Source organism: Rattus norvegicus, chromosome 10 (assembly GCF_021556685.1).
Source record: "Rattus norvegicus strain SHRSP/BbbUtx chromosome 10, alternate assembly SHRSP_T2T, whole genome shotgun sequence".
NCBI classification, from domain to species: Eukaryota; Metazoa; Chordata; class Mammalia; order Rodentia; family Muridae; genus Rattus; species Rattus norvegicus.
The window spans coordinates 49,992,613-50,019,955 of NC_141543.1; the positions used below are offsets into that span (position 1 = coordinate 49,992,613).

General features: G+C 50.9%; 1 protein-coding gene across 2 annotated transcripts in view; it reads right to left on the reverse strand.

Annotated features, from left to right (window-relative positions):
• Wnt3a (Wnt family member 3A) overlaps positions 1-24,503 on the reverse strand; it is a 44,543-nt gene extending 20,040 nt beyond the window's left edge. The window contains 2 exon segments of one of the 2 annotated variants that reach the window (NM_001414349.1): positions 8,927-9,168; positions 24,327-24,503. In NM_001414349.1, coding sequence (NP_001401278.1) covers positions 8,927-9,168; positions 24,327-24,397 — 313 coding nt within the window. In that variant the 5' untranslated portion in view covers positions 24,398-24,503. 2 annotated transcript variants of the gene reach the window in all.
• Positions 24,504-27,343: the final 2,840 nt, after the last annotated feature.

Below are 27,343 nucleotides of genomic sequence, written 5' to 3' on the forward strand. Positions count from 1 at the left end.
CTCAACATTCTGCAGCTCCTCTAACCTCACACCAAAATATGTGATGGGGCACTAGCCTCAGGCACAGCTGTTCTCTCTCCTCCTCCCCTGTCCCTCAGGCTCCAGCAGGCTCTCACCATGCCAGAAACATACTGCCGAGCCCCACTGCTTTCCCCTGCTCCTTCTTTTCCTCTCACCCCTGGGCTCCCCACGACCATACTACTGTCTGCCTGGAGAGTTTGGAGCCCAGGCTCATGAGCTCCCGTTTTGCCTCAGTTTCCTGACTTGTAAATTAGATGCACCACAATACTGGCCATAAGTAAGCCTTAGAATTCTCAAACAGCTCTAGGGGACTAGTCTATGCATGCCTAAAGAAAGAGAGGAAAGGAGAAAGTCCCCCAAGAGCTAGCCCAAGTGCCACTTCCCCAGGGAAGCCCTCCAAGATACTCCCCAGGCACCAGCACCTTGTCTTTGAGTCACCGGACACATTCACAGTGCAAAATGCATGTGCTAGAGCACACCGGGGTGCTGGCAGAGTGCCGACTGCATGCACATAGGCTGTGTGCATCTGCAGTGTGGGATGAGTACTTGTTATCATATATACATACATCCACTGGAGAGTCTCCCATGTCCCGGCTCTGGGTCTGGGCAATTTCGGAACCTCTCTAGAATGTGCTTATCCCCAGAGAATTTGTTCTAGAAATCAAGAAGGGGTGCTGCTGCTAGCTACAGCATGTGAAACTCTGCTCGCCTCCAGTTATGTTTTCCATGAAACTTAAGAAAGGAAGATGAATGGGTGGCAGTAGGATTTTATTGAGTTGGGGCAGTCAATAAGAACCCAGGCAACAGAGTAAAATGCTATCTCTAAGCAAACAAATAAATAAAATGAAATTGAGTTGCGTGCTCATGAATTTGGAGATTTTTTTTTTTTTTTTTTGAGACAAGGTTTCACTATATAGCCCTGGCTGGCCTGGAATTTGCTATATAGACCAGACTGTTCTCGAACTCACAAAGATCCACCTGTTTCTGTCTCCAACGTACTGGGATTAAAGATGTATACAACTAGGTCCCATCTAAAAAAAACCTTTTGATAATAGATTGTCCTAAAAACTTTGGCATAATTCCAAAAGATCAAAAAGAATGGATTATTTAAAACAAACTTCTCTCAGGGCTGGAAAGATGACTTAGCCAGTAAGAGTGTGTATTGCTCTTATAGAGGATCCAACACCTACATGGCATTTCATGACCATCTGTGATTCCAGCTCCAGGGGATCACACTCACATACATGCTCACACATGTGCACACATGTGTGTGTGAAAAGGTAAATTAAAAAAAATGCTAACTTTAAGGGCTAGAGAGATGGCTCAGCCACTAAGAGCACTGGCTGCTCTTCCAGAGGCCCAAAGTTCTATTCCCAGCACCCACATGGTGGCTCACTACCATCTTCAACTCTAGCTCCAGGGACTCGACGCCCTTTTCTGGCGGCTGTGGGCAGTGCATGACTGTGGCGCACAGATGTAAACGCAGGCAAAACACCCATATGCATAAAATAAAAACAAATAAAAATAATTTAAAAAATCCTTTATCTACTTACATATGAATAAAGGTTTCTTGCTCCGGAATCTACAAAAGTAAAAACTTGGGTTGGGGATTTAGCTCAGTGGTAGAGCGCTTGCCTAGGAAGCGCAAGGCCCTGGGTTCGGTCCCCAGCTCCGAAAAAAAGAACAAAAAAAAAAAAAAAAAAAAAAAAGTAAAAACTTGGATAGACCCACAGCTTTCACTGTCTACAGTAAAAGCTAGAAAGCAGTCACTCTAAGGTTAGAAGAGTATGGATGCTCGCCCTGGACATCAAGGAAAGGAGTCAAGAGCATCCAGAGTGGGAGGAAGAGGAGAAATCATCGTGCGTGCAGAGCAGCTCAAGGAATCAATAGCAGACAACACCCTGTCAGAGCCCATGAACGGCGTCAGCCAGGTCACGCTGGCCAACTGTACTGCACCCCAGTTCAATAGATCTCTGCCTCCTACAGCAAACAATCCAAACACAATATAAAACAGAAATAAACCAATGATGAGCTGGGAGCCTGGTGCACTCCTTTAACCCCAGCACCTGGATGATAGAGGCAGGTGGATCTCTGTGAGTTAGAAGCCAGCCTGGTCTACATAGTAAGACAAGCAAGGTGGGGGCTAAGAGAGGGTTAGCCCTGGAGAGGGGCTTGTTGCTCCCTGAGAGGATCCAGGTTCAGTTCCCAGCACCCACATGGCAGTTCACAACTATCTGTAACTCCAGTTCAGGGGATCTGACACCTTCTTCTGACCTCCTTGGCACCAGGCATGCATGCGGTGTCCCAAAACACTCAGGGACATAAAATTAATTGATTTTTAAGAAGAGAAGAAAGAGAAGAAGGTCATAGTAGATGAAGATGGAAGAAATGCTTGGGAACAATTTAGAAAACAATGTAGAGGGGCTGGGGGTTTAGCTCAGTGGTAGAGCGCTTGCCTAGCAAGCGGAAGGCCCTGGGTTCGGTCCCCAGCTCCGAAAAATAGAAAAAAGAAAAAAAAAAAAAAAAAAAAGAAGAAAACAATGTAGAAGACTTAGAGATGGACGCCACCAAGTGTCACTGAAGCAGTAGGGCTATGAAGATAGCCTATGTTCATGGATCAGGAAACAGCACTGCTAGTTTGACATATTCCTCCTCTTCCTCCTCCGCCTCCTCTTCTTCCTTCCTCCTCCTCCCCCTCTCCCCTTCCACATCTTCTCCCTCTCCCTCCCCCCTCTTCCTCTTCCTCTCCCTCCCCCTCCTTCCCCCTCCCCTCCTCTTCCTCTTCCTCCCTCTCCCCCTCCTTCCTTTCCTCCTCTTCTTCCTCCCCCTCTCTTCCTCCCCCTCCTTCCCCTCTCCCCCTCCTTCTCCTCCTCCCCTTCCTCCTCTTCCTCCTCCTCCTTCCACACAACCCCTAAGATCCCCAAGCTTTTATACAAGTGGGAGCTGGAGAGATGGTTTAGGAGTTGAGAGCACTGACTGCTCCTCCAGAGGACCCGGGTTCAGTTTCTAACACCACATGGCAGCTCACCACTGTCTGTAACTCTAGTTCCAGCATATCCAGTGCTCTCTTTTGATCTCTGTGGGCACCAAGAACACACGTGATACACATACACACATGTAGGCAAATATACTCATACACACAAAAAAAAAGTCCAAAAAGAGGACATTACCAGTGGATTCTGATACGCATATGGAATAAAAACAACCTTAAATACCAAACAATGTTGAGTTTAAAAAAACACACAACAAAGCCATAGACAGGAGAACTGTGTGGCACTGCTATGACAATGCTCAGAGACCAGTGGAATGGAGCAGACAGCACACACACACACACACACACACACACACACACACACACACACACACACACACACTCGTGCGCGCGGGCGCACACACACACATCAGTGCAAACATACAGAGCCAGTTGACTTTCAGTGAGTGAGCGAAGGCCATTCAGTGGGGGAACAATACTCTTTGTAACAAATGGTGTTTGAATAACTGCATTTCAACACAATAAAGAATGAAGCTAGAGCTGGGTGGTAGTGGTACATGTTTTAAATCCTAGCCCGTGGGAGGCAGAGGCAGGAGGATCTCTTTAAGTCTAAGTCCAGCCTGGTCTACATGGTGAGTTCCAGGACAGCCAAGACTTCACAGAGAAACTTTATTTTGAAAAAAACAAACAAAAAGAAAGAAAGAAAAAAGAAAGAAAGAAATCAAAATTAAAAAAAGAAAAAATAGGGCTGGAGAGATGGCTCAGAGGTTAAAAGCACTGAATGCTCTTCCAGAGGTCCTGAGTTCAATTCCCAGCAACCACATGGTGGTTCACAACCATCGGTAATGGGATACAATGGCCTCTTCTGGTGTGTGGATGGCTATAGTGTACTTGTATAAAAATATATAAATTAATTAAAAAAAGGAAAAAAAAAGAAAAAATATGAAGTTGGATCCTATTCTCACACCATAAGTAAAAATAACTTCAAAAACTACATCAAATAGTTCTGGGGAAATGGGTCAGTGGTTAAAACACTGGCTGATCTCCCAGAGCACATACATGGGTTCAATTTTCATCATCCACATGGCAACAACTGTATATAACCCCAGCCCCAGGGGATCTTCTGGCCTCTGTGTACAGCAGGCACATGGTACATAAACATACACGGATGCAAACACTCACACACATAAAATAAAACTATTAAAAACTAAAACAAAATCATAGATCTAGATGTCAGATTTAAGGTTTTAAGACTCTGCCTTTTAAAAAGAAAAATGTAGAATCGCTGTGAGCCCTGACTGGCCTGGAAGTCACCATGTAGACCAGGCTGTTCTTAAATTTTAGAAATCAGGCCTCTGGCTGCAACAACCACATGTGCCACATCTGGCTTGAAGACGTAAGACTCTGAGGAAAACAGAAAATGCGAGCTTCTCCAGCTGGTGTGGTGGCACACGCCTTTAATCCCGCACTCCAGAGGCAGAGGCAGGTGGATCTCTGTAAGTTCGAGGACAGCCTGTTCTAAAAAGGTAGTTCTAGGATAGCCAGGGCTACACAGAAAAGCCCTGTCTTGGAAGGCGTGGGGTGGGGGAGCAAACATCTGTGATTTTGGGTTCAGCCAGGTTTTCTTAGAGCTCAAAAGCCAACGAAAGAGTTGGGGTTTGTCATCAAAGTTAAAGACTCTTGTAGGAGGATGGGTCAGCAGTTGATAGACAGCATGGGCTGCTCTTACAGAGGACCCAAGTCCAGTTTCCAGCAGCCACACTGGACAGCTCCAACTGCCAGTCTCTCCGGCTCAGCGGGGTCTGAACCCTGTTTAGCCTCCAAGGGCACCTTCACCCAGGTACACAAAACCATACACAGGCAAACGTGCTACACACTAAAAATTTTTTTTAATCTTAAAAAAATAAATAAATAAGAAATTTAAATGTCTGCATGTTTTGTCTCCGGGTTGTGGAGGTTAGTAGAAGACAGTGTGGAATTCCCTGAGACTGAAGTCTCTTGGAGGTTGCAAACTTCCACTCGGGTGCTGGAAATTGAACTCGAGTCAACCTGAGTTCAATCCCTGGGATCCACACGGTAGGAGGAGAGAACTGAGACATAGACACAGGCGCGCGCGCGCGCGCACACACACACACACACACACTAAATCTATGATTAAGAAAAACACAAATAGGGGGCTGGAGGGATGGCTCAGCGGTTAAGAGCACCCGACTGCTCTTCCAGAGGTTATGAGTTCAATTCCCAGCAACCACATGGTGGCTCACAACCATCTGTAAAGAGATCCGATGCCCTCTTCTGGTGTGTCTGAAGACAGCTACAGTGTGTACTTATATATAATAAATAAATAAATCTTTAAAAAAAAAAAAAAAAAAAAAAAAAGAAAAACACAAATAATCGAAACTCAAACCAAGTAGAAATAACCCTATTAAAATGAATAGAAGAACTGAACAAAAAAATTTTTTTATGAAAGACACACATAAATGGTAAATTCAAGAAGAGATGCTCGCACCCACGAAGGCAGCAGTGAGAGAATAACAAGAGGTCCTGGTGGGGTTGGGGATTTAGCTCAGTGGTAGAGCGCTTGCCTAGGAAGTGCAAGGCCCTGGGTTCGGTCCCCAGCTCCGGAAAAAAAAAAAAAAAAAAAAAAGAGGTCCTGGTGAAGAGGAGAAACTGAGCCCTACCCCCTCTGTCAGCATGACAGAATATAAGTTTGCCCTTCCTTGATGCTAAAACATAGTTGGTGGTCATGGGGTGCCCTCCATGCTCCTCGAGAGACTCGCTTTGGCATTATGAGGGTGGTAGTATGTGTGCCACTCCCACAGACTCCCACCGTGGAGGCGGATGTATTAGTTATAATTGCTGTGATAAAACACCCGACAGAAATCATGTTTGGCCCATTTCAGTCTATCACAGAGAGGCAGGAGGATGGAGGGTCTCTGTCTGAGGTAATGGGAGCCGGGCTTCTTCACTGCAGCACAGACAACAAGCAGGAAACCTTCCAACCCCAGCCTCTCGGGATCTCAGCTTCTAAAGGCTCCACAACCTTCGGAATAAGGTCCCAAGCTGGGAACCAAGTATTCAAGGCATGAGCCTGTGGAGGATACTCCAGATTCCAACCACGAGGTATCAGGAAACATTGGACATCTCTCCTCGCCCACTCAACAGACATCCTCTATCACCTGCTGTGGCTTCAAGTAGGACAGCTTTCTTCTCTGGAGGGGCAAGATACAAAAAACCCATGCTGGGCTTGGAGTCCCCTGGGTGTAGTACACCTCTCCTGCCTGGGCCCTGTGGCCGTGACAAAGCAGAAGAGAACCAGGTAAGAAGCAGTTATTCTGCACACACTGAATGTCCACACGTGTACATTCCATACACACACACGTGCACGTGCTCTGAGGCCCAGATACCGCTGTGTGCAGCCACACGCACACACACAGATTCACGTGTGAGTGCAGCCCCACACTGAATGCGCCTGTGCACGTACACACAATAACCGCACACACCGTTAACGCTTTGAAATGCAGTGTTGTCCGGGAAGGACTGTTGAGGTGACTGGAACCTGAGCTTGGGACTAATGAGCAAACGTGACAGAGTCACGATCTAATGGTGTTATTAAGGGACAGGGAAGAAGAGGGATACGTGGCTAAGGACATGCCCTAGAAAGGTGTCTTTCATCCCTGGCTCCTCCTTCCTGTGGCTTTCTCTACTTTCCGGTTCCAGAGAAGGAAGAAGTCCTTTGTCACATATTCCAGCCACCTCCTGACTGCCTTGCCTGAGGCAATGGAGCCAACTAACGGTGGGCTGAACCCCCTGAAACCAAGAACCAAAAATCAATCTTCCCTCTTTAAATCGTTAGTATCAGGTACAGTGTCATAGCAAAAAACAAAACACAAACACAGACGGACAAGAACAAAACAACAGAATGCACATGTGCTGCTTATATGTAGTCATGTGGGAAGACATGCGTGCACACTAGCATTTACTGCTGCATGTGCACACATCACATTCCTGTGAAGACACAGGACGGGCTACACATGCGCATACTATAAGCTGTGCTTGGTAAACCATACCAGCCTGGGGACCATGCCCTCTCCTGTACACAGCTGTGCTATTCCTGTGGGAGCAACTGTGTGTAATTAGCCCGACTCACAGCTCTCAGGTTGCAAGCTGCAATTACTTTCCCATTTTATAGATAGGGACGCTGACACCCCTGGAAGTGAGCTGATGGATGTCACCCAGGAAAGAAAATCAATGGTGGGTCATGACGTTGGGTGTGAAAGGGGGTCAGAGGAACCATAGGGTCAGGGCTGGTGGCATGATGTCATTATATGAGGTGAAGACCTGGCTTGAGAATGGAGGCTGACGGGACTGGGTGGAGCCACGCTGACGGGATTACTGGAGGTGAAAGAGGGCAGGGGCAGACTTCCACCCCAAAGGCTCAGGCTGCATTGACCTCACTGGAAAGAAGAATGTAAACACCTCCAAGGTCACAGGGAGACCACTGCAGGAGCCCAGCCTCAGCCTCTCCACAACTCTGTTCTCCTTGGGGACAGTTCAGTGGCCATGCTTCCAAGACAGACTTGCAAAGCCACAGGTGCTGTTGCATTCTGTACCTCAAGTGTGAGAGCATCTAGCAGGTGCACAGGGATAGACATGGGGGTCAAGAGTGTGTTTTGACCTCTGCAGCAAACACCAAAGCCGGGTGACTCAGGAAACAAAGATATTCACTGCTTATAGTTTTGGCCTACTCTCCACTTTGGTCCCACTGGGAACTGATGTCCTGGGCAGCAGAATTAGGTCAGGTCAAAATATATTCTATATGTGTATGAAGATGTCTTCATAAGACCCAACACAATAAATATAGGCCAATAAAAGAAATGAAATCCACAGGCGGCATCATCCTTTACATATAAAATTCTTTTTTTGACATATGAAATTTAAGGTACACACACACACACACACACACACACACACACCCCATGATATGGAATAGTATTCAGCCATCAAAAGGAGTGAAGCATTGATGTGTATGGCAACGTAGATAAACTTTGTAAACCTCACACTCAGTGAAAGGAGCCAGCTACAAAGGGCCACAGAGTGCATAATTACACAGAGAGGAAATGTCCAGTATAAGAAAACCACAGGGGTAGGAAGCAAACCAGTGGTTGCCAGGGGCACCACGTAATGGGCTTGGGGTTTCCTTTTGAGAGGATGAGAATATTTTGGAATTAGGAGTGGTGGTGTCGCAATTCTGTGGGTGTGCTAAGTGTGCTGGGATTGTATGTTCTAAAGTGATTTAAATTATATGATTTTTTCCCCTTCTTGTTCTTTCAAGGCATGAAAGCTTTCATTTGGTGTGTGTTCTCCTTCAGTCTCCCCCTCTCCCCGTCCCTCTTCCACCTTTGTCTCTCTTCTCTCTCTCTGTCTCTCTGTCTCTCTGATTCTGCCTCCTCTATCTCTGTCTCCCTCTCTGTCTCTGCCCTGGGTCCCAGAAACTCCAGAAAGAAGCCTTTGCCCCACTTCAGAGCCTCTCTAGCATCTGGTGCTGAGCCAGCCTCCTGTGGACCTCCCTGTGGATGGGAAGCAGAGCCAGCCCAGCCCTTGACCCCCGGCAGCAGGAGGTCAACACATGGTAATTACTGCCTTAACCACTACACTTTAGGATAATTTGCTCTTAGCCAGCAGCTAACTAACACCTAGCCCTCCTGCTGTTCTCTCCTTTCCAAACCAGCCCAGGGGTGCTTCCACTTCCCCAACATCCAAGCTCTCCCACCCTGTGGGTTTCTGGTTCCCTTTCCCCCCCTCCTTTCTTCTCCAAAGCCTTCCATTGGTCAGGAGGAGGAAGCCCAGCCAGGTGGAGTTTGGAAGGCCTTATGCTGCCCATATAGAGATGACCCTAACCACCCAGGGTACCTTTGTCCAGAACGGGGCCAAAGATGGCCAGGCTGTTGCTGACAGTGGTGCAGTTCCAACGCCGGCCTCGGAACTGGTGCTGGCACTCTTGGATGCCCGCCTTGACACCCTCAGCCACACTGGGCATGATCTCCACATAGTTCCTGCAGAAGCGCAGCTGCTTGGGCACCAGACCCGGGATGCTGGCACAGAGAATGGGCTGAGTGCTCAGTGAGGAGTACTGGGGTCCCACAGCCAAGGACCTGGTGGGAAGAAAAGGAGGTGTGTGAGACCATCTTTGGAAACAGACAGACTCTGAGCTATGTGCATATGCTTGGCCTGAAGCTGCATCTTCCAGGAAGGGCACCTAGAGGTGGGATGTTGTAGACCAGGGACCCAGGATGTAGATCACATGTCAAGCTGTCACGACTCACTGTGCGTGCGAAGAATCAGACCTGCATTCCTGCTCTGTACAGGTTCAGGGAACCTCAGCCTGTGGCTCGGGCCTCGGAAGGCATTGGAGGATACAGATACTGATGGAGATAGGATGAGGATGGCTGCTGAGGTGTCTCAGTGGATCCCAGCCAGCTCTGGTGTGGGGGAGGGGAAGAAAGCAAATGACTGCTAAAAAGTGTGAGGAGGGGATGGGGAGAAAGGTGTTGGTCAAGTGCCTGCCAGGTAAGTGTGAGGACCTGAGCTAGGATACTTAGCACCCATGTAAAAATCAGGTTGGCCTATGTCTGGGGCCATAGCACTGAGGGTGAGGTGGGAAGCAGAGGCAGCCAGGCTAGCCAGGGAGTTCTGGGTTCAGTGACAGACCCTGTACCAAAAATCAAAGTGGGGAGTGACAGAAGATATCCAACAATAACTTGTGGCCTGCAAATGTCCACTGTGTGCATGCACACACAACACATGCTCACACATGTGCACACAGCAGATATTTAGATCTTTTGTATAACATAGCATGGTATTTGCACATAGCCTACACACCCTTCTGTCCATGTCAAACCTAGATGACAAGGATCCTAAGACAGTAGAGCGCCACACTACACTGCAGGGAAAGCTGACACAGGAAGCCCACACATGATCAGTACACATGCAGCAACCTTCCCAAATGTAGCCTAGACTGGCTTCAAACTCGCTATGTAGCTAATTCTGACCTTAAACTTCTGATCCTCTGGCTGGAATTACAGACATGAGCCACTGGGCCTGGCTCCCAACATCTATTTCTCCTCTTTCCTTTCTTTGAGACAAGGTCTTGTTGTGTGCATCACTGGCTGACCTCACTGTGTAGTCTTAGCATCCAGAGTGTGCAGGTCTGTGCTGCCATATACAGCTTTTCTAAACACTTGATTTTCAGAGGCTAAATCTGTGACTGTAGACCCTTCACGTACAGAGAGTTGACTGTACAAATTTGAATCTTGATTCATTTCTATATTGAGATAAGGTCACATGTAGCTCAAGATGACCTTGAACTGTTGGTCATTTTGCTTCCATACCTCTGGCACTGGGATCACAGGTGCACACCACCACAGCTTCAGATATTGGGGGTGTGGGGGCGGGGAAGAGGTGTCAAACCCAGGACTTCATGCACATTGGAAAAGCACTCATCACTGGTCTTTGGGGTTTTTTGTTTGTTTGTTTGATTGGTTGGTTTTTGCTTTTTAGGTTTTTTGAGACAGGGTTTCACTGTGTAGCCCTGGCTGTCCTAGAACTCACTCTGTAGACCAGGCTGGCCTCGAACTCAGAGATCTGCCTGCCTCTGCCTCCTGAGTGCTGAGATTAAAGCCGTGAGCCACCATACCTACCTATTATTATTGCTTTTTGAAACACTCATCTTTAGGTCTCATGTAGCTGAGGCTAGCCTGGGATTAGACATGTAGTTAGTCCAGGCTAGAACTTAATGATCCTCAGACTACTACTGCTGAGATTATAGGCATCACCACAGCCATCTTTTTTTGAATCACATCTTTAAAAAAAAGACTGGGTGGGTCCCTTTTGCTTGTTCATTTTGTGTTTTGTTTTGATTTTCAACAGGATTTCATTGCATGCTGTTGACTACCTTAGAACTCGCTCTGTAGACCAGGCTGGCCTGGAACTTGCAGAGATCCACCTGCCTCTGCCTCCCAAACGCTGGGATTAAAGGTGTGACTAGGTCCCTCTGGGGACTGTTCAGGAGGGCATTTTCTCATGGCTGTGGCTGCTTCAAATGGTGCTCACATCTCATCAAGTACCTCTGGTCACAATCACAGTTTTCAGGTTGCCAGCACATCCATCCTGGGGTCTAGTCCCCATAGAGCTGGGCTCTCCAATTTCCTGAAATACTCAAGAGGCCTGCATCACACATCTCCACGTGCCTGGCCTTAGTGCAGTGTGACGCAGGCCTCTTGAGTATCCCTGTGTGCACGCCGTGACAGGGCCTGCTCTTTGCTCCTTCACCCTCCCTCAGCTATGAGTAAGGCCTGGGGGACGACTGGGTAGGTTTCTTCCGTGCACACCTACCCATGATAGGACCCATGTTCATAAGGCCAGCCCTGTGCAGGCTGGGGACTGCTTCTACTCTCAGTAGTTGTGGGTCTTTCCTCTCCAGGCCCCTGACCTCCATGGTTAGTCTGCTCATAGACGCCCTCTTCCCTGCTGCCTTCAGTAGCAATCAGTACATTCCTCTCTCGGTGCAGACCACCATGACTGTCTGTGTGTTCCTGATGGAACTGGATGGGCCACATGGGCACTTGTGAGTATGAGGAGAGGAGACACTTGGCAGGATGACAAAATCACTGTCCAAGGTCCTGGCCTGAGGGCCGAGACATGAACATACTGAGTGGTCTGGGATCTGTGATCCTTGCCCTCAAGGATGGCAGAGAGGATGGGCTGGCCAGGTGCCCAGAACAGAGAGGAAGAGAGTAGACCAAGGTGGAAAGCCACTGCTGTACCCTGTCACCATGTTACTTTTGGCTGACCACCTACAAACCAGAGGTCCCACCATGTCTCCTCAGGCTCATCTGCTTTCCTCCTGTCCAATGGATCCAGAAGGACTTTGGCTGTCCTTGTACCATTCTTCAGCCCCCTGAACCCCGCAACCTACTGCACCCACACTCACCCCAAGACTCTCCCGCCTGTGCAAACTTTTCCCTTGGTCTAGGCAACATCCCCCCTCCGCCCCCATTGCCTCTTCTCTCCTTCCCCCTTCCTCTTCCTCCTTCTCCTTTTTCTCCTCCTCCTCCTCTTCTTTCTCCTACTCCTCCTTTTTTGTTTTTTTTTTAAAACCGGTTTTCCCTACATAGCCCTGGCTGTATTGGAGTTCACTATATAGATCAGGCTGACCTTATATTCACAGAGATCCATCTGCCTCTGCAGGGCCAGAGATCAGACATAGACTTCACAGATGCTAGGCAATCATTCTACCCACTGAGCCACATTCATAGCTCCCAGAAAGGGGGCAAGGACACCTGTGTATCCATCTAAGAAGAAGACAATCTTCCCTCTGTGAGTGCAGTTAACTAGAAGACTTAGAGTAAATGGAAAGCATGACCATCCTCAAACAGCAGAAAAAAAGAATCTGGCCAGAACCTGGCCGTTTCTGTCTTCACAGTAGGAACTGACTGGGGCCAGGGCCCAGTTCCCAAGATGGCCTCCTTGTTAGATCCTGGGTGCTGATGATGTGGGTTTGGAAGATGAGCTGAAGAGGAGGATGCTGCAAAAGGAGGCTGCTGAAGATGAAGCTGCTGCCAATAGTGTGGCATAGCCCCCAAGGAAGGCAGAGAAGGGACTTCCAGGTCCACAGCTGCTCCCCAGCCCCCTTCCTCTAGGGATGCTGAGTCAGCCTTCTCTGCCTTCCCTCTTCTGGGCAGGTCCCTGCTCGCCACCTCCCCTAGCTAGGTGGCCAGGGTGTGGGCAGCTCCAGCAGGATCCCTCCTGCTCCCTCTCATGGATTTAGAGGGGTAAAAAAGAACATTCTCTGGACCCAAGGGCCTCTCAAGTGCCTTGAATCGCAGCCTGGATCGGTTCTTGTTCCCCGAGAGCTGGACCGCCAGGAAAGCCCAGTCACAGAGGCCTTGTGGGAAGGAACACTGAAGACAGCAGGGTGGCTGTTGTACACTGGAGAGGGGTAGGGCAGGGTCGAGGAGGTGTGTTAACCTGGATTTCAGTTGGGCTGTGATGGTTAGTCTAGGTTTGTTTTTGCTTGTTTAGTTCTGTCTGTCTGCCTGCCTGTTTTTGTTTTCTGACACAGGATCTCATGTAGCCCAGACTAACCTCCAATTTACTAAATTGCTAAAGATGACCTTGAAATCCTCATCCTCCTTCCTCTACTCCCCAAGCGCTGAGATTACAGGTGTAGCCTTTGCGTGAACGAGGCAAGCCCTCTACTAACTAAAGGACACCCTGGAACTCATTCTGTAGATCAGGCTAGCCTCAAACTCAGAGATCCACCTGCCTCTGCCTACTCCAGAGTGCTGGGGTTAAAGGTGCACACCACCTTTAACGTGATTAAAATTAAAAACCAAAAGGACGCGCAAGGTCCTGGGTTCAAGCCCCAGCCCAGAAAAAAAAAAAAAAAAAAGAAAAAAAAAAAACCAAAAGGACATTGTTCAGAAGGAAAGGGGAGAAAATACAGCCATGAGGAGCCCAGTCAACTGACTTATAGGAAGGAGAACAAGGTGGAATTTGGTAGGGTTCGTGCTAGTGTGTGTGTGAGACTTCTACAGAACGCTCAACTGCAACAGCATCTATACCTTCTTCAATTCTCACCCACCATGAGGATATCTGGCCTCCCTCAGTGATGTCAGAAACTGGCTGTAACAGCAGCAGCAGCAGCGTGCGCCTCCTTTCGTGATCAAGGGTAAGGTCCCGAAGCAATTAGACAAGCTGGGAATGAGAATTCCGTTTCTTGTCCCATTTGGAGCGTGGGCATGGGGTTAGCACCCAGAGGTGGCACAGGAATATGATTCAGGAGTTCGGAGTCTACCAGGTCTCTACAGCTGTGGGCTGAGTAGCCAGACTCCACACTCAGACGGACTCAGCTGCTCCTAGCACACCCAGTCTCCTCAGAAGCCTCTCCAGGTCCAGAATCCGGCAGCACCCCTAACTCTGAGGTGTTCCCAGAGTTCTGAGGTCAAAACTATGCCCAGAATGTCCTATCAGGACTTTTGGGGCATACACTGTGGTCTGGATTTCTACATTTGCCCTACTCAATTGTGCTTTCAGAAGTTGGATCCAAGCACAGAGTTTGCCTCCTAGTTTCTGGCTCTGAGACTACAGAGGGACTCTCAGGAGCTACCCCAAGCCACAGCCAACTCAGTCCTACAAATACACAAAATGACCCTCAACAACATGAATGAGGTTAGAAGTGACTTCCTGGTCCGGCTGATACTGGGAGCTGCAAAATTTCTTAAATCTGTGGGTCTCTGCTCTGCTTTGACAAGAACCGAGGGGCACACCACCGTCCTTCTCACTGCATTCGATTCTTCTACCCTTACCAAGTCCTAACACCCAGAACAAAGAGGTATCTCTGAGAGATGCCACTTTCTAGGCATCCTGTGTCCAAGCTCCAGGGGCACATGCCACAAGCCCGTTGGCTTAGCCTGGGGACAGCTGCCCCTTCCTGCTACTACTCAGGACCTTTCCTTCCACAGATCAGCTCTGCTGTGTTTGTCCCTTCAAATCTCTCATCATTGTCCCAGCCTTGTATCTGCCCACCATGAGCGACAGTTGCCCCAGGTAGAGCCCATGGGTGATGTGTTCACAGACCCTGTATGTGACAAACTGGGACAGGTGAGACCCAAGGCCACCTGAGACAAGAAACCAAGGCTCGATGAGTGGAGCCTATGCCAAGACTTCAGGTTAATATGGCAAAAACAGCAGTCTCAGCATACTGGCTCCCAAGGGTATCCCTTCATGCATTCCTGTTCAGGTGTGTACACATGCACTGGATGCCAGGGGTCACTCTTGTGTGTTGTTCCTTAGTAACTATGTGTTTTGTTATAGGGTCTCCTGTTGGAACCTATAGCTCACTATAGGCTAGGCTGGCTGGTCAGTGAACTATAGGGGCCTACCTGTCTCTACCTCCTCAACACCGGTCTTTCAAAACTGCTACCATATAATGCTTTTTCTGTGTGTGCTGAGGATCAAACATAGGTCCCTGTGCTTGTGTAACAGATCCTAACTTCATTTACTGACTGAGCCATCCTCTTGGCCCTGATACACTATGACACTCTTAAAGTGTATGAAGTCCTAGCCCAAGCAACATAACATTTATGAATGAGTCCAATATCAAGAAATGTGTCAAGCAGGGCCCGTGTGCAGCGGGCACATCAAAATGACGCAGCATTACAAAAGTGGCATGCTTCCCTTACAACGCCACTTCCATCAAGGGGGAGACATCAAGGGAGATGAGAATGGTGAACCCAACCATGAGGTCTCATCTGACCCACTGTGCTGGTCTATTCTGGTCCCCTCTGAGACTCTTGGAGCCTCAGTGTCCCTAGCTGAACCACTGGGTTAGAGCATAGTGTCAGGAACGAGGTTTTAGGCTGCTGATCTGAGGTCTCTTCCAGTCTGACGTTCCACAACACGAAAGATACTCCAAAGTCAAGGGATTTTCTAAGGCTTGAGTCCAAATGCAAAAGACCTGAATATCTTCATGGACTCTAAAGGCCTTTACCACCTGCCTTTTCTATTTTCTCCACTCCGTTCTCCCAGGAGTTAACGATGAACATAATTTCCCCTAGACATCTGACATTCCACTGACCTCTCTGAAGCTATTGCTCTCCCTTCAAGGTCAAGACTTATCAGATCTGAACCCCCAAGAAATATCAGAGGTTGGGGAAGGGACAGGGGGCGACCAGTGGAACCTGAGACCTGGCAATTAGCCAGTCACCCTTGGCTGCTTACAAGGCCTAAGAGACGGCTACCAGCTAAACAAACTGGTGATCTTCATCCAGTCCAGCCTGAACCTAGTCTTTATTAAGCCTCTAGTGTTCACCCTGAGCTTCCAGGAGTGTCTAATGAACTCTCTCCCCCATTTCCTTTCACACAGGATCCTTCTCACATGTGTAAACCAGTGTCCAGACAACGATAGAGAACCCTCGGGTTACTCAAAGGACCCTGTGTCCTGACTTAGGCTGTGCCCCTATCTTTTCACCCTGGAGAGCCTTAAGAATAAGAGACCTTGTAACCAGTCACTCCCAATCCGTATCCAGCTCCTCTAGTTGCAAGGTCACTGTAAGGTCTGAACTCTGCCTTGGGGTGATGGAAACAGCTAGGGCAGGAGGGCCCTGCCTGGGCCTGGGGAGAAGTTGGGAGGCGGCAACGCCCTCGCTGCACCCATTTCTCCACACCTGGTCTTGTGATTCACGACCAGAGGAATTCATTCCACTTCCCCTCTCTCTGCCAACCAGGGTGGAGGACAGCCTCTTGGGAGAAGCCCTCAATCTCTACTTTCAGCTAGAATTTGAACTGTCCAACTGGACGTCACATTGCAAGATTCTCTGGACACCCCCCCAAAAAATAAATCAGTGTTCCCCTGTCACTCCTCCGAAAGATCTGGCCACCCCACCCCATCCCAAACCTTTTCTTGAGTCCCAGCAGAAGGATTGGCAGCCAAAGTTAGGTAGTGGATCCTAAGTACTTTAGAACCCAGGTAACTGCCAAGGCCACCATTGAAAAGTTCCCAAAATGCAGATGTCTAAACTGAGCCTTAGAAAGCAGGGCTGGAACTTTTTAATCCTTACATAAGCATGTGTGTGTGGGTCAAACAAGACCAACCCATACTAGTGAAAACTCTGCCTGTTATGCCAATCAGATGTCAGTCTCTTGCTTTCATTTTCACTAATGCTGTTAATTTTTTTAAAATTATTACTTAAATCATAGTTTGTTCTTAAAGGGGTAGGCATCGCTGTCTACTTAGAGCTTGCTATGTTTTGGAACACAGCCCCATCCTTGGACTAGGGGTTTCATCCTGCGGCTGCAGCCACGTGAGCCACGCCTGCAGCCGGCAAACACTAATGGTTTTTCTCCCTCCTCCTTCCCTTGCTCCTGTTGAAAGGCCGGGCACCTGGCCAGGGATATAGCAGAAACGCTGGCTGTGACACGCAGCAGAGGAAGGAGGCTGGTCCAGGACTGGGAGATGGGCAGCAGGCCAGCCCAGCCTGGGCCAGCACTGGCCTCCCCGGGCCAAGGTTCCCCCCGCTTCTATTTGGTCTCAAGTGGATTTTCCCATCCTTCTGCCATGGCACCAGCTCCATGTGAGCTAATGTCGAGCTTCCAGGAGCGAGCAGGGGATCTGCCTCCATTTATGACAGCGGCTTGTGGGCAGGCAGCGAGGGGCTGTGCGAGGAGGTAACTTGGCAGTTGCGCTGAGGCCAATTGCATTTGGACAGGCATAGGTGAGGGCCCAGGCTACAGTGCTATTTATTTTTCACTTGAGTGTCACAGTTGACACCTTTTCCTGGTGCCCTGGGCCTCAGTTTCCCTATTTAAGATGGTAGACCTTATTCTAACTGAGGCTTCAAGATAGGAGTGGGACATACAAGTCTCCATTGCTTTTCTGACTAGAGAGGCACATCTTATGGACAGAGCCTCAGCGCAGGCGCACAGGCACGCGGATACACCGCCTCTCCACCCCCACCCCGGAATCCCTGTATACTGGTGGCACTGCTACCTGCCTGTCTGGACTGTCTCTTGTCCACCTCTCCCTGCATCTGTATCTGGTGCAGGAAGTGCCTGACTTACCTGACTTCTCTTGTCCGCTGCTGGCAGGGAGTCAGGCACAGTAAGCACTGAGTTGGATCCCAGTAGGTGGGGTTCCCAAGGCTCTGCCCAGGCCCAGAGGAAACAAGGAGGATCATGGGTAGAGAGGTCTCCGCTGATAAGGGTCCTGCGCCAGGATGTTGTGGGTCAATGGAGTATCCATCCATTGAGGCTTTTCTCTCTGGAGAATTGGGCCTCTCAGTGGCATCACCAGGCTTCCACACTCATACCTGAGACCCAGGGTATGGGGCTCACTCTATTCATGAACAAAGCACACTGTCCTCTCCTGAATGGGGCTGCCCAGAAACTACCCAGACGGAGAGCTATCCCTGGGGTACTTGTGTTTCTGAGCTCCAACAATCCGCTGCCTTCCCACAAACGGACAGCATCTCCAGAAAATGGAAGCCATCCTTGAGTTCCAGCACTTTCTAAGTTGGGGAGGGGGTCCTAAGTCCTTACTCCAGGCAGCACAGAGCCCTTCCCAGCCAGCGCCTGTCCTGCCCCGCCGGGCCAGCAGGATTACTGACACATACTTTGAGCGAGTCCTGGCAGGCGGAGGCTCCCGCGCCGGCGGCCATGTGTTTGCCAGCCTCCCTGGGCGGCAGCGGCACGTTCTTCTGGTGAAGGAATGTGGAAGCGCCAATGTATCAGACACCTCGAGGGTGTCACCTGGGGAGCCCTGGAGGGAGACCTAGGTAGAGGCAGAGGCCAGGTTCCTCTAGGTCTCAGAGTTGGAAAGTTGTTACGTGGTGAGATGGGGGAAGGTATTAGAAATATTAAAATGTGTCCCCATGTCCATTGTGTCCACCATGCTCGGGTGCAGTATCTGTTGTTCACTGTAGATTTTGTCCATTCATCCACTCAACACAACCTTACTGGTTGGCTGCAAAGGGCAAAAAAGCAAGGCCAGGGAGGAGAAAGGAAGTCACACTGACTGGGTCCGCTTGACTTTATGGTAGGTGTAAGAAATGTGCTATTTCCAAGGGGGGAGGAATGCTCCTGGGTACAGGTGGCAGGGTTCATATGGCTAAGGCCTCTCTGGTCGTGGGCCTGGGCCTTCTCTCTGAGATTTAGTCCCAGAACTCTCTACAAATGCAGTGTGTGAGCAACAGCTCACCACAGAGGGCACAAAGTGGACTTGAAGGCTTTGTGGACTCTAAGGAGGGCTATGTGGCCCCTGTGTTGCTAACAGTCTCCTGGAAGTTTTGGCCTTCAGAAGGGAAGAGAAGGGAAGTGGCTAGCTCCCTTTCTCAGCCTTGGATTCAGCTGCTCACCATATCCTAGATAGCAAGACTGGTACCAGGACAAGCCCTCGGGAAGCCTTTTCACACCCTGCCCCTAGGCCAGCCGCCTGCCAGTTCTCTACACCCTTGGCTGTAGCCTCTGAGGCCAAGCAGAAAATGAAGCCTCCTTCACCAGAGGACTGTCAGAAATCCAAATGGACCTCCATGAACCCTCTCCGCCCAAGAGCCTAATTCTTCACCCTCCCAGAGCAGAGGCAAAGGCAGAAATCCCAAAGGCTAGGCCAGCAGTCCTCACACCCAGGACCTAGGGTAGAGGGAGAGGAAGAGCTCTGCCGATGAGTGATTTCAGGCTGGTACACAGACCAACCTACTAGACCAACCAGAGAAGAACCCGACTTGTTAGTGCCCTGTCATTAAGCTGCTGTGTTAGCACCTCTGCCACCACCACCACCACCACACAGAGGTTGTACATCTTCACAAATGGTTGGCAGATCTTTTACACTTAGGCTCTGGTCACATATCAGAAAGCACTGACCATACTCTTATTCTGAGGGACAAGGTGACAAATCTGGATCCTGTTTCCTGAATCCTGGACCATATCAAAAGAAGGATGGTTGAATTGCCAAGGGTCTAACCTACCAGGCCAAAGGGTTTTTGTTTTGTTTTTCCCTCAAGATAGGGTTTATGTATATAGCCCTGGCTGATGTGGAACTCATTCTGAGACCTGCCTGCCTCTGCCTCTGCCTCTGCCTCTCTGCCTCTCTGCCTCTGCCTCCACATTAAAGCCACTGCCTGAGCAGGCCAAAGGTTTGAATCGGGGACCAAATGTCTGTATGTAGGGGATGTTACCGGGCCATTAATAATTGCCTAAGAATATACTCACTGCCACTGTATTCACTGACTCTCTGCTCTCTGGTCACAAAGGGTCTGGGAAACTATATGCCAATGATATAGAAAGTCATTTAAAGGGGACATAAAGCTGAGTGGAAGAAAGACATCCAGCTTTGGAGACAACTCCCCCCCCCCCCCCAAATAACATTTGGAGAGTGTGAGCATCAAAGTCTGGAAAAGCTCTGCAAGTTGGTTTTGGGAAAGGGCTGGCTTTGACTGTTCCTCTTGTAGTTTATGATGACAGTTTGAGTGATTGGCAGTTCTGAGGAGGCAGCACCTACCTCAGTGTCCTAGGAGTCGCAATACTTGTTTAGGGTCCTGACTTCTTTCGCTTTGTGAGCTTTATGTTAATTACTGACCAAGTGAGGTGAGAGAAGAGAGAAGGAAGGGAGAACAGGAAGAACAGGAAGGAGGGAAGGAACAGAAAGACAGAGAACTGAGAGACAGAGGTGGGAAGATTGGGAAGAGCTCAAAGATGAGGGAGAGAGCAGGCTTTAATGGCTGGACTGGGATGAAGGCTCATAAATGACACCTCTGGAGCAACCTCCACAGCCCTGTAGCAAGCCAGGAAATTCAGCTTGACTCTCCCTCAGTCTACCTGTCTTTGCCTAGCTCTACTCTCTCAGCTCCTCATCTGCTCTGCACAGCAGCCTGTGCACCTGTTCACGCTGGCAACCTCGTGATTCTACATGGACCATCCACCTCATCTGTAACCTCCCCACCTTACTTATTCCCACATGCTCCCTAGTCTCTCTCTCTCTCTCTCTCTCTCTCTCTCTCTCTTTTTATTTTTTTTTATTATCTTGAGTATTTCTTATATACATTTCAAGTGTTATTCCCTTTCCCGGTTTCCGGACAGACATCACCCTCTCTCTCTCTCTTTCTAATACACACACACACACACACACACACACACACACACACACACACACACGTACCCTGTGTGTCCATCACCAGGTCACAAGGAGGTGGAAAGAAAGCTAAGACTTCCTTGGAGGTTGCCTGTGCCCAGCAGTGCATAGGAGTGGGAGAGTTGGGGAGGGTGGTATCAGGACTGCAGACAAGAGTGAGAAACTGGAGACACCTATGTGCTAAGAAGAGGAACTAAGTGGGACTCATTAAAGTATCCCTGGGATACAGCACACAGCTTCAGGGATATCAGGGAGAACCCCACAGAGGAGGAAACTATTAGAAACTCCGGAGGAGCTGTGAGCTGAGCACTGGCCCCACATGCTCTGCTGTGTTTCCCACACTCAGGAATTGGTGGTCCATAAGGAACGTGCCTGTAGGAGAGGAACCCTGATGAGGAAGGGAGAAAGGGGAGCTGGGACAATGGCTCTTCCACAAGTAAAGGAGCAAGGAGCAGGGACACAAACAGGAAATCCAGGTGGCAGTGAGGGCATGGGCTCAGTATTGGGCTGAGAACAGAGAATGGCAGCAAGAAGTGGCCAGTGAGGGCAGGAACATAGCAGTGTAGCCTCAGGAGGGAACAGAGGGAGTTGTGGGTTTGAATAAAGTCAATTCCTTGCCAGAATTAGCTCAGTGTCTGGGGAGAAGCAGGGAGCCACAAGGCTGGCATTTCTAGACTGGAGATAAGAAGGGAAGAGGAGGTGGGGGGCAGGCACATCTTAGAGCATCTTAGAGTTCCTTCTGTGTGAGTCCTCTGATGGAGCCCACATTCTTGCCTGCCCCTTCTCCCAACTCCTAAAGATCCCAAAACAGACACTCATGGATTTCTTACTTTGGATGGGCCTGTGATATTAGGACTGGCAATGGGGTTGAACACACCACCCATCCCTCAGAGTAGGTCCTGGGGAGGTGGTAGACCTTCATGGTTCCACCAGAAACAGAGAAGCACCAACTTTCTCCTCTCTCCCTCCTCCCCATGAAGACCCACGGCATCTTCAAAAGCCTAATTACTCCTGATTTGAGATTTCCTGGTTTTGGTCCTGCAGGTGAGGAACTTCTCTGCTATTCACTTTAGCTTTGTAGGAAAGGGGAGCTGGGGGTCAGAAAGGGGGAGAGAGGCTCAGGCTGGGCGGGAGGTCAAGTAAAACAATCAGCGAGCAGTCTGAGGGTGAATGTAACAAATAAGAAAAGGTTCAGAGGTTGGGGATTTAGCTCAGCGGTAGAGCGCTTGCCTAGGAAGCACAAGGCCCTGGGTTCGGTCCCCAGCTCCGAAAAAAAGAAAAGAAAAAAAAAAAAAAAAGAAAGAAAAGGTTCAAGAGTCCTGTTTTGCCTCTCTATGGAGCTTACCAGTAGCCCACCCAGCAGTAGCCATGAGGCCCCTCCACATTGGGGGCTCTGTCTCATCTAGGCCCAGACCGTGGGCAAGAGAAAAGAGGAGAAGCTTGAAGCTTGGGTAGGTAGGAACTACAAAACAACCTTTATTAAAGAGCCAGCTACCACACTGTATAAAGTGACTGAAGCCACTGCCGCCCGTTTTAGGGGACCCTCCCTCTCCATTCTGCAGAGTGTCTGATCCAGCTGACACTTTGAGCCTGCCAGGGACTGAGAGGGAATAGAGGGGGCAGGAGGGGAACTAGGTTTTGTCCCCAGGAAGCCAGCATCCCAGAGCGAGGGGGGCTGCGTCTCAGGAAGCAGAATTGTTAAGTGTGAGAATCCTACAGAGAACAAAGTGGGAGTAGGGGATGGGCGGAGAGGTGGCCCTTGTCACCCAACCCCATGAATACCAGGTGGACTTCCGTATCACTTTCTGGGGCCAAAGGGTTGCCCCGGTCCTTTGAGGGGAGGGGTGGGAAGGCTAAGGGCTTCACTTTTTCACACCCCTCCCCTCTCACCTGGAGAATGCCGTGTGCACCCGAGGGGGGAGTCTAACAGCCCAGGTGAAAAGGAGGCCATACTTCTGCGGGCTTGGGTGGACCCGGTTAGTGACACCCCCCCCCCCCGACCTTAGGGACAAAAGTCCCAGGACCCGGGGTAGCCAGGAGGCTGGCGACAAGGCCCTTCTTTATGGGAGTAGAGCGGGGGCGAAGGCGCTTCCTCTTGAGCCCAGGAATTCGCGGCGGCGGGTTCTAATTAGAAGCCTGGCTCAGCAGCGGGCAGCCCGCGGGGCTCCCTCGGACGCGCTGCCCCTGGCTCCCCGCGGACGCCGGGACGCACCTCAGTGTGTCCGCGCTCCTAGACATGCCTAGCGCAATCCTCGCTCCCGGAGGCCACAGTGCTCCACAGGTGCCCCTCCAGATCCTAAAATTCTCACAGGAGCTGAGGCTCAGCTAGACCTGTGTAGAGCGCAGCCACTGCGCAGCAGCCTCTCCAGCCCCCAACGACTCCTGGTTGCCCACCCTCCATCCTTGCCGCGGCGCGGGCCCTGCATCCCCACCCCAGGCTTCTCAGCTCTTCTCCTGAAGCATCTCGAAGAGAAAAATGATTATCGGATTAGATGTACTTCGGCTCGCTGGGTCCCCCCTTCCCCTCGGCATAATTATTATAATTCCAGGCAAGCTGTTGGAGTGTTCCTGGGGGGTGGTGCGCACGTTTGTGGGGAGGCTTCTATCCAACTGAGTTTTCACCAGCGGTGCGCGCCGGTACCTTGACGCTCTCAATCCTCTCGTTTGTGTTCGAGGAGAGATCTGCGCCGCTGATCGTGACCTTAAGTCTGCACTCCATGAAGGGAAAGAGTGTCACACGCCCCGAGGAAGGGTCGGCCCAATTTCTCCTCCTTTCAGGGTACGTGCGGAGGACATAGGGCCTGAGAGCCAGGATCTTTCCTATGCTTAATCTCACTCCATCCCTAGGCTGAGAAGGGTCTTCTAGTGTGCCTTGTCTGGAGTGAAGGATGCTGTCCAGCCTCTCCAGGACCGGGTCCCCAAGCCTCTCACTCCGGGGAAACTTAAATCCCTTACTTTACCTATTGCTCACCCCTCCCGGCAGCAGTGTTTCCTTGTCAGCCAGACCATCAGGCTGTGGACGGCAGACCGACCTTCCACCCGGACAGCCACGTAGAAGCTACAGCAATAGCGTTGGGGAAGCGCGCAGGTCTCCGGGCTGGTCCCGGTGCGCCTTGCCGCAGGCTCCGAGCCACTCCCCGCCCGGTCTCGGACTGTCTTTACGTAACTGTGCTGCCCCGAGCTGTTCGGTCTTGCCTTGCCGACTTTGTTTTAAAGTGTGTGTGTGTGTGTGTGTGTGTGTGTGTGTGTGTGTGTGTGTGTGTGTGTGTGTAATAGGGTCCCTAAGAAGAGTCTCTTCCTTGCGCGGCTTCCCTTTTACCCTCTCTCCTCGACAATCGCCTAGGCTTTAGTGTCATGTGCTGACCCGCTTTCTGCCATTCTTGTTCGACGCCAAGGACAGCATGGACCTTCACTGCCCTCTTTCCCCTCCTGCCAGGGGAATCAGTGTCCCCGGAAGCTCCGCCACCCGCGTCCCAGCTGCGGCCCGAACAGGTCCAAGTGGCAGCCAAGGAAAACAACCCGCCCGCAGCCAGTGCGCAGAGCGACGGTGGGGGCCCTGCCCCAGGAGGGGCGGTTGCCCTAGGGTGGCACTGGGGCCCGGGGGCGAACGCAAGGAGACTCACTCACCACCAAATCGGGTAGCTGCCCAGCGCCTGCTTCAGGCTGCAGAGCACTAAGAGGTATCCGAGAGGAGCCATCGTGGGCTTGAGCGCGCAGCGGGGGGAGTCCACCCCGAGAGCGCGTACGCCGGGGCTGGCCCGGCCCTGGGAGGTGGCGCGGCTGCAGTGGCGCTGGGCCCTCTGTGGCAGCGGGGTGCGCGGGGTTCCCGGGTGTGCACCGGTACACGGGCTCCGAGGGCGGCGCTGCGCCAGGTGGGCCGGCGGCCGGGCGGCGGGCCGAGGCCCTGGGCGGCGCGGGGCGGCGGGGGCGGGGCAGCGCCGCGGGGGGCGCCCGCCGGGGCTGGGGCCGGGGAGGGGCGGGCAGGGGGCGGGCGGGGCCCCGGGGGTTTGAAGCCTGGCGGCTCTGGCCCCTCCCGCGGCTGTGGGTGCGCGGGGTGCTAGGGTGAATGACAGAGCTCCCTGTGCTGGGGTGCTGAAGGTGTGTGCAGAGTGCGGGGTGTGTCGGTGTTCGTGGAGGGGGTACTGGGGCACCGCTGGTATGTGTCGGAGTACAATGCGCGTCGGGATGCACAGGGTGTTGGATGTGCCCAGGTGTGCACCGGGTTAGTGGCCTTCCAGGTCCGCGCTGTGCCAGCTGAGAATTGCACTGCGTAGTCCTCAGGCTTGGGCTTCGTTCTTTCCGATCTCAACCTATCTGGGTCACAAGACCAGGCCCTGGATCTCTAGCCCCAGGCGCCCTGAGTTGAGGGCAAGACATACAGTGCCCCGCTAGCACTGCCACATCCTGTCTCTTGTTCTTGGAAGTGTTGATGCTCCTTTCGTCCATCACCTTGTCTTAGGAGTCGATCTGTAGCCACACCCCCTCCCGGAGCATGGCGCACTGCCGACCCTGTACGCAGGTAGTTGTTAGGGAGTCCAAGTCTAAGATTTGATCCCTTTACTCTCTCTCCCTCATATTCAGCCTGGGAAGAGAACACAGAAACCCATGGGAAGGAAGTTGCAGCCCCTGGGCTCAGATTCTGGAAACACCGCTTTCAAGTCGGCAGTAAGAAATCTGAGGACTTTGGCAAACATTATTTTGCTGATTGGGAAGGCAAAGTGAAGTTTCCAAAGTCATCCACATTGATTCCTCCTAACTGAGGCCATTTGCAGAATTTTGTAGCCCAGAGAAAAGACCCTAGGTAGTTTTGTAATTTGAGGACAAGGTACAAGTTTGGATGTGCTCCAGCTTCTCCCTGGAGCACCTGAAGGCATAGCAGGTAAGAGACACCTCCCACCAGGGATTGGTCCTCAGTGCGGAGGCTGTTAAGGAAGCTCAGCAGGAATTTTTGTGGCATTTTGAATTGAAGAGAGCGTCACCATGGCAGAGCTACAAACGCAAGTTTCAGGCTTGTTCATGGTGCCCCGTCCACTTCTAGAGCCTGTGGTCCTGACTCGCCTCGCCCTGTGGCTCGGAGGGAGCATAAAGTGGTCTGAGGTGTGTCAGGGGCTGTGCAGGATTGCTTCTCAGAGCAAGAGATGCCCAGCCGCTTCTGTAAGCTTGGTATAGACTGGAGAAACAGAGGCAGGCTACTCCTTACTCCTCCTGCCCAATGTTCACAGTGGCTGACCATTAGTAAAGGGAGCTCATGATATGAAGATGCCATCCATGTTTTTATAGACCCTGGCCCCAGGAGTCACCTAGAGATGGCATCAGGAAACCCAAGTTTAGAGAGAGAACCATTCTTTTTCTTATGCACCACCATTATGAGTCTAGCCTTTGTTCACCCTCCCTAGTCTGAGTCACTACTAGACCTCTACTCTCAGGGAAGAACTCTGGAATGAGACAGGGAGGGAGGAGAGCTGGCTCATCGCTACTTTGGACTTTCCCTCTCTCTCGGTGAAAATCCCACCCAATTATCGAATTACTGGGGGAGCCTGGGCTATGAATGGGACGGGGGCCTGAGCCCAGCAGGCAGGCTTCCAGCACCTCCACCTCCCCAGTGCTGCAGTCCAGTCATGGGATTAGAGCCATGGTGAGGAGCACCCCAGGGGCTGCTGCCTCTCCAGACACAAAGGAGAATGACATTAAGTACCCACCAGCTGGATCCTGGTTCTCCATAGAACTTTTGCAGATTCCAGCAAATGAGGCGTGTAGGTACTGCTGTCTCAGGCCTTCCCTCCCACCAGGGCTTGCAGGTGGGGCTGTCTTGCTCCAGGTTTGGGTCAGGAGCAAATAGAGCCAGGGCAAGTGGGTGTTGCTGTGGGGCTGGGATACCCAAGACAGTTCAGGAAAAGCCTCTTTCTTGATTCCCTGCAGTTGTATTGGCCCCTGCAAGGCCAGCTAGAGGGAAGGGGAGGACAGAGAGAGAGAGAGAGAGAGAGAGAGAGAGAGAGAGAGAGAGAGAGAGAGAGTGTGTGTGGTGGATCCAAAGTACATTGGTTCCCCTCATGGGAGGAGACATTTGGGGGATCACCAGCCCTCTCAAGGACCCTAAGCCAGGTTTGCTCAGAATTTGTAGGCAACCATGATAATGTGGGAGGCCCTGCCCTCTTTTGGGTCTCATCCCTGGGCAGCAGAATAGCAACCTCCACGGAGCCTGGGAGATGACATTTCATTTAGTATGAACCATTGTTGTGGAGGGCTTTTCTACTTCACTGGCACCTCTGGGATTCTCTCTCTTCTATTCTTCCATTTTTGTTTTTGGTTGGTTGGTTTTGATTTTCAAGACAGGGTTTTTCTGTGTAGCCCTGCCTGGCTCTCCTGGACCTTGAATTCACTCTAAAGACCAGGTTGGCCACAAACTCAGAGATCCACCTGCTTCTGCCTCCCGAGTGCTGGAATTAGAGGTGTGATGCTTCCAACTGGCCCTCCTGCTTTTGTTTGTTTTGTTTTTATTCTTTGTTCCCTTGCTTCCACTTCTCTTTCCCCTCTCCTCCCTACTTACCTTCCTTTTTCAGACTGGAACTCACTACTTAACTCAGTCTGGCTTTGGTCGTGTCCTCTGCCCCACCTCTGTTTTGCAGGGGCTGTGTGCCATCGCT